The sequence below is a fragment of the Mizuhopecten yessoensis genome, unplaced genomic scaffold (genome assembly GCF_002113885.1).
Source record: "Mizuhopecten yessoensis strain PY_sf001 unplaced genomic scaffold, ASM211388v2 scaffold11165, whole genome shotgun sequence".
NCBI lineage: Eukaryota > Metazoa > Mollusca > Bivalvia > Pectinida > Pectinidae > Mizuhopecten > Mizuhopecten yessoensis.
This window is the reverse complement of record NW_018408912.1, coordinates 1,071,221-1,085,015: the sequence shown is the minus strand read 5'-3', so window position 1 is coordinate 1,085,015 and position 13,795 is coordinate 1,071,221. Positions and strand designations below refer to the sequence as shown.

At 35.8% G+C, this 13,795-nt stretch overlaps 1 protein-coding gene across 2 annotated transcripts in view; it reads right to left on the bottom strand.

Moving 5' to 3' along the window:
- Nucleotides 1–2,748: 2,748 nt before the first annotated feature.
- The window catches only part of LOC110467186 (zinc finger protein aebp2-like), a 98,660-nt gene continuing 87,613 nt past the window's right edge, over nucleotides 2,749–13,795 (bottom strand). For both annotated transcript variants that reach the window (XM_021524162.1, XM_021524161.1), the window contains 2 exons: nucleotides 13,541–13,608; nucleotides 2,749–12,942 (listed from right to left, as the gene is read on the bottom strand). In XM_021524162.1, the coding sequence (XP_021379837.1) occupies nucleotides 12,795–12,942; nucleotides 13,541–13,608 (216 nt within the window). In that variant the 3' untranslated portion in view covers nucleotides 2,749–12,794. The remainder of the gene's footprint in view (nucleotides 12,943–13,540; nucleotides 13,609–13,795) is intronic.

Here is a 13,795-nt window from a genome sequence, read left to right as displayed (position 1 = left end):
TAGGTTTAGGCCAGAGTTTATGTCCTGTTGTTATACAGATATACCTAGGTTTAGCCCAGAGTTTATTTCCTGTTGTTACACAGATACACCTAGGTTTAGCCCAGAGTTTATTTCCTGTTGTTACACAGATACACCTAGGTTTAGCCCAGAGTTTATTTCCTGTTGTTACACAGATACACCTAGGTTTAGCCCAGAGTTTATGGCCTGTTGTTATACAGATACACCTAGGTTTAGCCCCGAGTTTATGTCCTGTTGTTATAGAGATACACATAGGTTTAGCCCAGAGTTTATTTCCTGTTGTTATAATGATACACATAGGTTTAGCCCAGAGTTTATTTCCTGTTGTTATAATGATACACATAGGTTTAGCCCAGAGTTTATTTCCTGTTGTTATATTGATACACATAGGTTTATCCCAGAGTTTATTTCCTGTTGTTATACAGATACACATAGGTTTAGCCCAGAGTGTATGTCCTGTTGTTATACAGATACACCTAGGGTTAGCCCAGAGTTTATGTCCTGTTGTTATACGGATACACATAGGTTTAGCCCAGAGTTTATTTCCTGTTGTTACACAGATACACCTAGGTTTAGCCCAGAGTTTATTTCCTGTTGTTATATTGATACACATAGGTTTAGACCAGAGTTTATTTCCTGTTGTTATACAGATACACCTAGGGTTAGCCCAGAGTTTATGTCCTGTTGTTATACAGATGCACCTAGGTTTAGCCCAGAGTTTATGTCCTGTTGTTGTACAGATACACATAAGTTAACTCTATGTAGATATGGTTAGCCCAGAGTTTATGTCCTGTTGTTATACGGATACACATAGGTTTAGCCCAGAGTTTATTTCCTGTAGTTATACAGATACACATAGGTTTAGCCCAGACTTTATGTCCTGTTGTTATACAGATACACATAGGATTAGCCCAGAGTTTATTTCCTGTTGTTATACAGATACACCTAGGTTTAGGCCAGAGTTTATGTCCTGTTGTTATTCAGATACACCTAGGTTTAGCCCAGAGTTTATTTCCTGTTGTTATAATGATACACATAGGTTTAGCCCAGAGTTTATTTCCTGTAGTTATACAGATACACATAGGTTTAGCCCAGAGTTTATTTCCTGTAGTTATACAGATACACATAGGTTTAGCCCAGAGTGTATGTCCTGTTGTTATACAGATACACCTAGGTTTAGGCCAGAGTTTATGTCCTGTTGTTATTCAGATACACCTAGGTTTAGCCCAGAGTTTATGGCCTGTTGTTATACAGATACACCTAGGTTTAGCCCCGAGTTTATGTCCTGTTGTTATAGAGATACACATAGGTTTAGCCCAGAGTTTATTTCCTGTTGTTACACAGATACACCTAGGTTTAGCCCAGAGTTTATGTCCTGTTGTTATACAGATACACATAAGTTAACTCTATGTAGATATGGTCCATGGGTAGATCCAGGGTTTTGACAAACTGTTTACCCGTATACTTTTTACAAATGATTCCTTTTTAGAACCTTTTTCACTGTTAACTTTATGGTGTTTACATGTAATGGTTAACCTTGGGCCAACATATAATCTTAGACTCCAGTTGGGGGATGGACTTATTGCAGACCAATGATTTAGCATTTGTTGGCAATTCTTATGAACTGCAATTTATATAGGTGGGCTTCGTACCAGACATGGACTTATCGTTAAATAAATATGGTAAAAGGACAATAAGAATCGGGGCCAATGCTTTGATTACCATATTTACAGTCTCCTGTCGAAAAGATCAGGTATCCATACAAACCACCAACGACACAAAAGTTTGACATGTTGATTGTTTATTTGTACAAAACTACCTACTTGTACGATCTATCTAATGATGATGTCATATAAATATCAAATGACAATGGACATTATGTATGTAGTGATTGACAACTTGGCATGAATCAAATACAACAAGGAACACAATCAACCTTTGCAGCACGTTTCCTTATCGAATCAAAATTGGAGAAAAAAATAAATATTTGCAAAACACTTCGCATATCATACAGACATTGCCATGGGATGTTACATATAGACACAGCTATGAGATGTTTCATATATACACAAGCAGTGGATGTATTTACAGTCACGTCTATGGGATATACCACAAAGACACAGGTATGTACCTTACAAATGTACCATACAAAATATATGTATGGGATATACCCCAAAGACACAGGTTTGTACCATACAAATGTACTATAGCAATGTACCATACAAATGTAAATCTATGGGATATACCCCAAAGTCACAGGTATGTCCCTTACAAATGTACCATACAAAATATATGTATGGGATATACCCCAAAGACACAGGTATGTACCTTACAAATGTAACATACAAAATATATCTATGGGATATACCTTACAGACACAGGTATGTACCTTACAAATGTAACATACAAAATATATCTATGGGATATACCTCACAGACACAGGTATGTCCCTTACAAATGTACCATACAAAATATATGTATGGGATATACCCCAAAGACACAGGTTTGTACCATACAAATGTACTATAGAAATGTACCATACAAATGTAAATCTATGGGATATACCCCAAAGTCACAGGTATGTACCTTACAAATGTACCATACAAAACATATGTATGGGATATACCCCAAAGACACAGGTATGTACCTTACTAATGTCCCATACCAAATATATGTATGGGATATACCCCAAAGACACAGGTATGTAGCTTACAAATGTACCAAACAAATGTAAATCTATGGGATATACCCCAAAGACACAGGTATGTACCTTACAAATGTAACATACAAAATATATCTATGGGATATACCCCAAAGACACAGGAATGTACCTTACAAACGTACCATACAAAATATATCTATGGGATATTCCCCAAAGTCACAGGTATGTACCTTACAAATGTACCATACAAAACATATGTATGGGATATACCCCAAAGACACAGGTATGTACCTTACAAATGTAACATACAAAATATATCTATGGGATATACCCCAAAGTCACAGGAATGTACCATACAAATGTACCATACAAAATATATCTATGGGATATACCCCAAAGACACAGGTATGTAGCTTACAAATGTACCATACAAATGTAAATCTATGGGATATACCCCAAAGTCACAGGTATGTACCATACAAATGTACCATACAAAATATATCTATGGGATATACCCCAAAGTCACAGGTATGTACCTTACAAATGTACCATACAAAATATATCTATGGGATATACCCCAAAGTCACAGGTATGTCCCTTACAAATGTACCATACAAAATATATCTATGGGATATACCCCAAAGACACAGGTATGTACCTTACAAATGTACCATACAAAATATATCTATCGGATATACCCCAAAGACACGGGATTGTACCTTACAAATTATATCTATGGGTTATACCTCACAGACACAGGTATGTACCTTACATATGTACCATACAAATGTACAGCTATTGTGAGTACCTCACAGACACATGTACCTTACAAAGACACATGTACCTAACAAGTGTACCAATGGGATATACCCCAAAGACAGAGGTATGTACCTTACATATGTACCTTACAAATGTACAGCTATGGTGATTACCACACTGACACAGGTATGTACCTAACAAATGTACATATATGTACCTAATTGATGCATGTTTGGACCATACAATACTGAATACATGTAGCTGCATACAAAACACATCTATCGGACACCTTGTTGACAGATATATTCAATACAAAAACAGCTGTAAATATAGCATACAAAACACATCTATCGGACACCTTGTTGACAGATATATCCCATACAAAAACAGCTGTAAATGTAGCATACAAAACACATCTATCGGACACCTTGATGACAGATATATCCCATACAAAAACAGCTGTAAATGTAGCATACAAAACACATCCATCGGACACCTTGTTGACAAATATATTCCATACAAAAACTGTATGAGGTGTACCATACACATGTAGCGTACAAAGCACACCTATTGGAAACCTGACTGACACTGGTGTCAGGCATACAAAATACATTTATGCAGTGTACCATACAAGTCAGTATTTGAATGCAACATACATGATGTTACATATGTACACAGCTACAAGTAACCTAGTATGTAGTGTAGCACCCTGTGTACACATTAATGTGTTTATGAATAAGGGGACGGCTGACATCTCTGTGAGTGACAGACATGCAGTAGAGATAGACTTAAGTAAAATCATATCAATGTTTGTTTCTACAATCCTACGATTACCCTTGCATCTAAACTTTGGCGTAGAATGTATGTAACTTCTTACAAACATAAGTATTTATGTAGAGTGTATTGGATTAATGTCTGTTTATGGAAGAGAATTGTTCAATAGAAAACCTTATCCTTAATTTTCAAAAAATGGAATCCCACTACAGGATGTCTTTGGTTGGGTACGATGGGTGATCCTACAGCATCCCTCTGATGCACAAGAACCTATTGCAACACGGGGTGAGGACGCTGCTAAGTACAATGTGACCAGGTTTGTCTAGTTATTGACCAGAACGTTGAATGTTTGACCAATGGATAGCGTTTCCTGATCTTTTAGACCTACAGGCACTTGTTAAGTGTTTTTATATAGAATTCAGGCGCTATGACTTCACTAGAGTACAGTATTAAAAAGTACAGAGCAATCCCATAAGGATTTCCCCCGATTGTTCCAGTCTACTATGTAGCTGTACATTGGTAGCTGGTACTGTCATGTAGGAAAACAGAAAAGGCATTTATGATATAACCGGCTCAAGGCCACTAAGCTAGCTCAACCTGAAAGATTGACAAGGCAGTTAAAAATAGTAATTTACATCAGAGGATCTATCACATCCATGGAGGTCTCCAATTGTATATCATACAGAGCAGCTGTTTACCACTCACAACTGTAATAAATAGATTTACTTATAAAACCCAAACTATCTTATACAGCATTGTGAGAAATGATTGGCTTTCTAATTAATGCCAACAGAATGGAGATAAAAAATGTACATCTCTCCATCAAATCACATTTATTTGTACATACCATTAACTTGTACACGTTTCTCACCTGTTCTTTAGGTTTCAACTTAAGTTACATTATAGTCTGAAAATATTCAGTATCAATAACACCTAATTAATTATACATATTTCACTGCTGTGGTAAGGTAAAAAACAATTGATGAACCTAATATATATCAGTAAACCGTTACAGTGGTAAAACACACCCGCACACCAAGTCCTACACAATTGTATAGCAGTATTAACAGTTGTGTAGTTGGTGGTAAAGTAAACAAGAATTATAACCAAATATACAGAAACAACCACTTCTTTTGGTGATCACATCATTTCATTTTTTTTAATTCACCAAATGTTAATACTTTAAATTACTCCATCTTGTAAAATACTTTTTTACTCGCTAATCTAGGAGGAAAGTTAAATCCAAGATATTGTGTTTAATCTTTTAACACATTACCAGGTAATGTATGTAAATTTATAAGCCTTTTTTCCCCTCATAAATCTGAACAACATTGTATTGTGAATACCTAGATAAGCATAATCACACAAACAAAAACATATTCATGAAAATTGTTCATCAGTTTTTCCATTGTTTTAATTTGTTAGTATATAAAACAATGTGTTGCTGAGGTAACCTTGGTGATGGTTTTGATGCCATTGTAGTTACAGTCACTTCACCGTTTACAAAGTCATGTATTCACAACAAAACATAGTGCATACTTCTTTGTCACAGAAACCATACATCATTAAGTTGAACTTAACTTTAATTAACAACAAATAATAAGTACCAATTAATGATTGGGCAAATGTTCTTGTTGATACTGTACTGGAAATATTGCTGAGTATCAAGTGAGTATCAAGTTAAGGCTTAACATTCAGTGAAACTCTACAAAAACCGTGTGTGGGATTTCCAGTTATCTTTGTAATGTTGAACCTAAGCTAACCATCTCTCGATCGTCCGTTATAATAAGGATTGATGCTAACCATCTCACGATCGTCCGTTATAATATTGATTGACGCTAACCATCTCACGATCGTCCGTTATAATAAGGATTGACGCTAACCATCTCACGATCGTCCGTTATAATAAGGATTGACGCTAACCTTTTCATGATCGTCTGTTATAATAAGGATTGACGCTAACCATCTCACAATCGTCCATTATAATAAGGATTGACGCTAACCTTTTCACGATCGTCTGTTATAATAAGGATTGACGCTAACCTTTTCACGATCGTCTGTTATAATAAGGATTGACGCTAACCTTTTCACGATCGTCTGTTATAATAAGGATTGACGCTAACCTTTTCACGATCGTCTGTTATAATAAGGATTGACGCTAACCTTTTCACGATCGTCTGTTATAATAAGGATTGACGCTAACCTTTTCACGATCGTCTGTTATAATAAGGATTGATGCTAACCTTTTCATGATTGTCTGTTATAATAAGGATTGACGCTAACTGTTTCACGATCGTCTGTTATAATAAGGATTGACGCTAACCACTCACGATCGTCCGTTATAATAAGGATTGACGCTAACCATCTCACGATCGTCCGTTATAAAAAGGATTGACGCTAACTATCTCACGATCTTGTAGGTCCTGAAGAATACACAGAATTTGAATAGCCTCCCTTCAGGTGTTATCTGGTAATTGTAAAATTTCTACCGGATACTTTCGACACTGTGTGATTTGTGACCACTTCATCAATACTCACTCTACATGTCATTTATACACCTTCATTTAAGGCTGATCATTATAAAACAAACATTTTCCGATGTCTAAAACCTCATACTGAAAATATATTAATTAAAATTTCGTCCCAAACTACCAGAGTATAGTAACAATATTACTTGGAAACTCATGATCAGAGTTCTATCTTGATATGGGAACAAAAATACCTGGCTTCATTGTTTACTTGTAGCTAGAAATGAAAATACATCATATGTTAGGGGAAAATGTACATTTTTAGAGAACATATCTATACTACTTACATAACATTTCTCATCAGAAATGCAATTTTTTGATTCCATCATTTTGCTAATTTTCCCAGGTTTACCGGACTATTATATTCGACAATTCGCTCAATACGGTTTTAAATATCTAGATCTGACAAACTGGAGTGTAAGCTTGAGTCGTACGTGCTAGTGATAAGTTATACCCTGAGTTCCAGCAATGGTGGAGTGTTAACTGTTATCCTGATGATATAATCTCATACCTGTTATAATACTAATTTATTTGAGCATGTTCATAAAGGCAATCTCATTTCTTTACAAACCTGTTTCAGGGGAAAAAATAAAGAGATACTAGTCATCCCTTAGTGTTTGAACTATTTGGATGACATGTCAGAAAAGATTAGCAGAAAATAGATTTTGTCTCTTTGCATGTACTTGATACGCAATCTCTTAAAAAACAGAAGATCTCTCACAATAAGAAAACAACGACCTGGTTTTTTGAACAGATGTTAACAACCAAAGTGTATAAAAGTGAAATTTGCAAGTATGACATTAATAATCTTCCAAAAAATTCTGGAACATCTTTTTTACTTTCTATGATGTTTGGGATTAATGGAATAGAATTGCCCATTACAGTACCATTATATGTTTTGATCATCAATGTATCATTTTGATTAATAAAACTTTTTTAAAAATGAAAACTAATTTTTATTCATTCAACACAAACTGATTTTGGATTTTTGTTGTTTTTTGTTTGTTTTGTTTCTATAAAACTACCGGAATCAAAATGAATACATGGCAAAGATCCCTAACGGTATAAAGAGGATTACTGGGATGGTTATGATCCCGATCCACGACAAGCCTATGATTAGTCACATGGTATTGGGCCGTACCAAGTTTGTCATTAATTAATCCCAAAGACTTTCTGGTGACATCTTATTTCTCTCTAGATGAGGAACAAATATATTCAAAATATTCTGTACAAATTTCTTAAGAATTTTTGCATTGAAAATCTATTTTTTGGAAAAATAAAAAATAAACAGAGACTTGCACACTTGTTACTACAGCAGAGTTATCTTTGTCTTTCACTCCTATAAACCATTTAACAGAGAAATAACAAACCTATGGGATGAGGTTTCTTAATATAGAGAAAACAAAGCTACATATTTAACACAAATTATACAAGTCCCAGATTGCTTAGTTATTTCAAACAAATCTTTATTCCATTCAAAGTATGAATTGTGACACAATCCATCCACACTGTTGACAACACTCTTTGTGACATGTGTATGATCTACTGGTGTAGCTATCATATTTGATTTGAGTTTCGAACACATAATGAATCAAAAGACTTGTCACCGATCAAAAACAAAGGTAAACATGTTTTTGTTAAAATGATGTGTTTAATGGGTTGATATCTTGATGAAAGTACAAATAATTTATTGACAATTGCTCTCTCTCTTTTATAACAAATTTTTCAGAAAAAAGTCTAGAATAAATTTTGAGTTTCGCATCTCACAGTATGAAGTGAGAATAAATCCATGCCAAATTATATATAAAGAAAAGACCAAGTGGACAGCAAAATATCTTGGGATTCACCAGTAAAACATGTTATGCTTGGTCTTGTTCTGTTCATATCCAATGAAAAAACAGAAACAAACATCTGTGATGTACATAAGTTGTTATAATGCCAATACCACCGGACATTGAAGATATGTTAATAGACCCCTAAGGATACCTCTATATTTCATCAATTCATCAAGAATGGGTCACAAGTGCTAATCATTGGCCAGTAGACATTCCCTTCCATATTTTTCTTTAGTTGGAAGACAATGGAGCAGGTTTTTCATGGAGAGGGAGCTAATAGACAAGAATTTTACCGTTTGATTTTTATGAGGTATTATCATTCAGTGTTAGGTATTATGGGTGTCTATGAATTATAAACAATATTTGAGCTTGTTGAGCTGTTTCTTACATAAACTAGTACATTTCATATTGTGATTTAATTGTTGATAATGGTATTTGTATACTAATTTATGACTTGGTACATGATATACTTCCTAACTTCATAAACCTATTCTTAGTTATCAGTTCCTGGGGACTGTCCTACCGAAGACGTCAATCAATTCATATATTGTCAACTCAATTGAAAACTGGTTTTTCATCACCATATCAGAGTTCCAATCACCACTGGTTTTTATCTCATTGAGCCAAGGAGACAGTTTAGCTGCACTTGTTTACATTATGAAGATGTAAAATTCAGTCCAGAAAATCCCACTTTGGTCAATGTTGTTTCAAAGAAACACTGCGTACACTTGAGATCGTAAAATAACAAACACTGGCCTTCAACTGTACAAAAATCTTTTAAAATGAAACAATTTTGTCAAAATATACAAAATATTGTGTTGTAAATGATCTGACATTTGATCAATGACCACCTACAAGTAAGAGTAACCATGTAAATCAAGCCTAGTAACACTCGAGTATGTAGGAACACCAGCTACTGCTGAGCAAATATGTAGCTACATCAATTACGGTAGCATTATAGTTACAGAGCCGGTCCTCATAAAACAATGTACTGATTCAGGTGTTTGTTATTGTGTAGAACGGCAGGCGTAGACGCTACCATAGTAGGGCAAACATATTGACTAAACAACAAAAGTAGAAATAATTATGTACAAAATTAAGTGAAACTACCTCTTAAATATACAGATTATATCAACAGAAAATAGGTAAAATATACAGCCTAGGTTTGGGTTGGTCCTGAGGAGGATTGTGAACCATGGAGGAAGGCAATAGTTCTAACACATGTCTCATCTACCCCTACCTAGTCATCACTGATCTGTATTTTGTCCTGAAAGTCAAACATATTTTTAGCCTTTCATGTGGGCAGTAATTATTTACCAGCTCAAGCTCATGGATCCTAGCTTCACCAGAAATTGTCCCTTTACTTTGATAAAGGGTTTTACCAAAACATTATTACAGACTCATAAAACAATCCTCTAAAAAATATCACTTTTCTTAAGATTCTGTCATCAAAAACGATTCTGTCATCAAAAACTTGTAAAACAACATTTAGGTGGTTAAATAATGATGGATATTCTAGTTTTTAATTCTGAACATTAAAAGTGTAATTTAAAATTACATAAGTACATATTAGGGATCAGAATAACAGGGTTTGAATCTATTTCCTTCCAGTATTGGTTCACAAACAAGAGAATATTTAAAAATAACGTACATATCTACAATAACCATGAACATAAAAAGCTACAGTAACAACAAAGGAGAGAACAAATCAACAAAATATCATTAGCCCATTTACAGATGAATAAATGTAAATTAATTAATCAACCCCAGGCTACGGGTAACATTTAATATTACAATCCTTTAAACCATGCAACAATACTTCAGTCATCACATATTCATAATATCAGTAGAATTATGAATCATAAATATTTTTATTTTGCTAACAAAAAAATCCTAATTCAACCCCATACTGTGGTGTTTGATCCCCTCCTCTATTAGTCAGAATAGAACTAGTGTTTGATCCCCTCCTCTATTAGTCAGAATAGAACTAGTGTTTGATCCCCTCCTCTATTAGTCAGAATAGATCCAGACAAGTGGATCGACACCATGTTTATTACAGTTAACCAGTAGGACCGAGACCTCCACACGTCAGCACGGGTATCTGTACAAAATCAACGACACATTTGTACACTTCCAAAGCAAACATTATACTACAAATCACTTAGACAAACTTGGTTCCTCTGCTGTCACGATCGGACATCTTCAAATTTGAAGGTCAAACAAGTTTGATATCAATAGTCCGCATCTTTTTGTAATAGCAGTTAAAACTCTTTATTTGATATTTTTGTAAAAGGTTACTTAAAACATGTAACAATTTTTTGTGTAAATCTGGGTTTGTCCGATCATTACAATACAGTATGTACAACAAGTGCTACTCAGTACCTCCCCCATGTAATGTGGAGCAGTAGTACTATAGAGCTCGCCCTGGTCATGACCCTGTGGGGCAGTCCTTAAACAGACACCGCACCGTACACTAGAAATCTAGGCTTCCAACAAAGCATAACTCTGTATATATCTAGTTTCATCAACAATACTATTGAATCCTTCTTCACGTTCCATTTATTTGTACAGGTAAAGTCCTCTCACTGCAGATTCCAATCCACCGTACACTCACTTGTGACAAACTCAATACAAGTTGACTGTTTTCTTGTTTTTCATGGTTTGTACATAGTACATATGTGTCTATACCATACTCATGATTCAGTCTTTAAACACATGCAATTCATATTATAACATAATTCATATAGTAAATCTATATTCACATCATTTGTTCATGGTTGCTGTAACTCCGTAAACAGCTTTAAATGTATAGTTCTATACATATCGTGTTTTATATCAGCCTTTTTCCCAGTCTCACAATCTTGCATTCTCATCTGATGTGACAACTTGCAAAATCTGGGCCATTTTTGTTCTTATTGCAGCAGATAAGTTTTAAATGATGATGAAAATGACTATGATGATGAATGGTATCAATCATTTCATGATAAAACAATATACAAAAATCTATTTGCATTTCATATTTTCTCTTTTAATATTAAAACCCTGAGGTTAATAGGAATCCAATCTATGTATTGTCCTTTTAAATAATTCCCAATAAAAAAACAATCCGCCCGCTCCCTCACCCCTGCTGCTAAAAGGTAGTCCACTCTCTATACTGCCAAAAGTTGGTAGTCCCTTTCCTATACTGCCAAAAGTTGGTAGTCCCTTCCCTATACTACCAACAGTTGGTAGTCCCCTCCCTATATTGCCAACAGTAGATATGCCCCTCCCTATATTGTCAAGAGCTGATGACCCCTTTCCTATACTGCCAACAGTTGGTAGGTCCCTCCCTCCCTTGCCAGCAGTTAATCTCCTCTTCTTTCTAGAAACAGTTTGCAGTCAACAGCCAGTATGTTCTTCCCTGTATTGCCAAAGATTGTTGTCCTTTCTCCTATTTCTAGCAGTTGGTGATCCCCTCCCCCTCCTGCCAACAGTTGGTAGCTGTAAAGTTCCCTCCCAATAATGCCAACAGTTGGTAGCTGTAAAGTTCCCTCCCAATAATGCCAACAGTTGGTAGCTGTAAAGTTCCCACCCAATACTGCCAACAGTTGGTAGCTGTAAAGTTCCCACCAAATACTGCCAACAGTTGGTAGCTGTTAAGTTCCCTCCCAATAATGCCAACAGTTGGTAGCTGTAAAGTTCCCTCCCAATAATGCCAACAGTTGGTAGCTGTAAAGTTCCCAGCCAATACTGCCAACAGTTGGTAGCTGTAAAGTTCCCACCCAATACTGCCAACAGTTGGTAGCTGTTAAATTCCCTCCCCATACTGCCAATAGTTCGTAGCTGTTAAGTTCCCAACCAATACTGCCAACAGTTGGTAGCTGTTAAGTTCCCTCCCCATACTACCAACAGTTGGTAGCTGTAAAGTTCCCTCCCCATACTGCCAACAGTTGGTAGCTGTAAAGTCCCCTCCCCATACTGCCAACAGTTGGTAGCTGTAAAGTTCCCACCCAATACTGCCAACAGTTGGTAGCTGTTAAGTCCCCTCCCCATACTGCCAACATTTGGAGGACAGCACTAAAAGCAGGTGGCGTGAGGGTAAGGTCAACATTGATTAGGCTCATGATAAAAATAGTATTTGTCTCGCAGTGGTGTAAAATAAGTCTTCTGTAGTCTTTGCTTTTGGTCTTTGCACATGAAAGTACTTTTGGTGAGTTGGCCTGCCTAGCTCGCCGGTGGTCATTTCCTGCGGTGTTTGCGGTACCTGTGGCGGCGGTACAGGGAGGGATGGAGACCAAGGGCAGTGTCCTGAGGTAGTTGGCGAACAGGAATGGTACACGTGTGTAGCTCTGGCACCTCCGATTCTGGCACCCATTTGTCTGGTATACTGTAAACACATAACAAAACAAAAACCTTCACAATCTAAAAATAGAAGCATGTAAAAACATTACTGCAAAATTACACTCAATTGACCTTTGACCTACAGGTGAACTAGAACCTGTGGAGATGATACCATAGGTATGCTAGTGTGTAGTTAAATGTGTTGGTGTTCCTGCTAAAATTTATCACATTAGTGTACAAGCATAGTGGAGGTGTGATAGTCAGTATGAAATGGAATGGCAATAAATCTGGACAAAATTAATATGTTCAAAATTCTTGCTGGCGTAAAATGATTTCAATGGGTTACCCCCACAAACTTCCTCTTCTACAATTGAAAACATGAGGAGCCTTGGATATTGCATTGCTTAGTCCAACACTCCACATGTCAAGCACATGTAGATATGATGGAGTAGTCTCCCTTATGTCATCTTCCTCAACACACTTTTTAGAGTTCTTTTTTTTGTCGATCACATAATTTACTTAAATAGACAAAATTTTCAATTTCAACCTCTCCTTATTATTATTGTCACAGTTTATTCAAATGTTACCAACCCAATTATAAACAAATGCATCTTAAAGAGCTCCATTGTTATATTCAGACTTACATATCTTCTGGTGACCAATGAAGTAGCACTTTGACTTTGCCTGATTCTTCCCTCCGTCTGGCCAGGACCTGAGAATACAGAGACACAGTTCAGTTCAAATGTACATTGTACATATCAAAGTTACTGTAAACGTACATTGTAGTTAACGTTCAATGTACATATCAAAGTCACTGTAAACGTACATTGTACATATCAAAGTCACTGTAAACGTACATTGTAGTTAACGTACAATGTACATATCAAAGTCACTGTAAA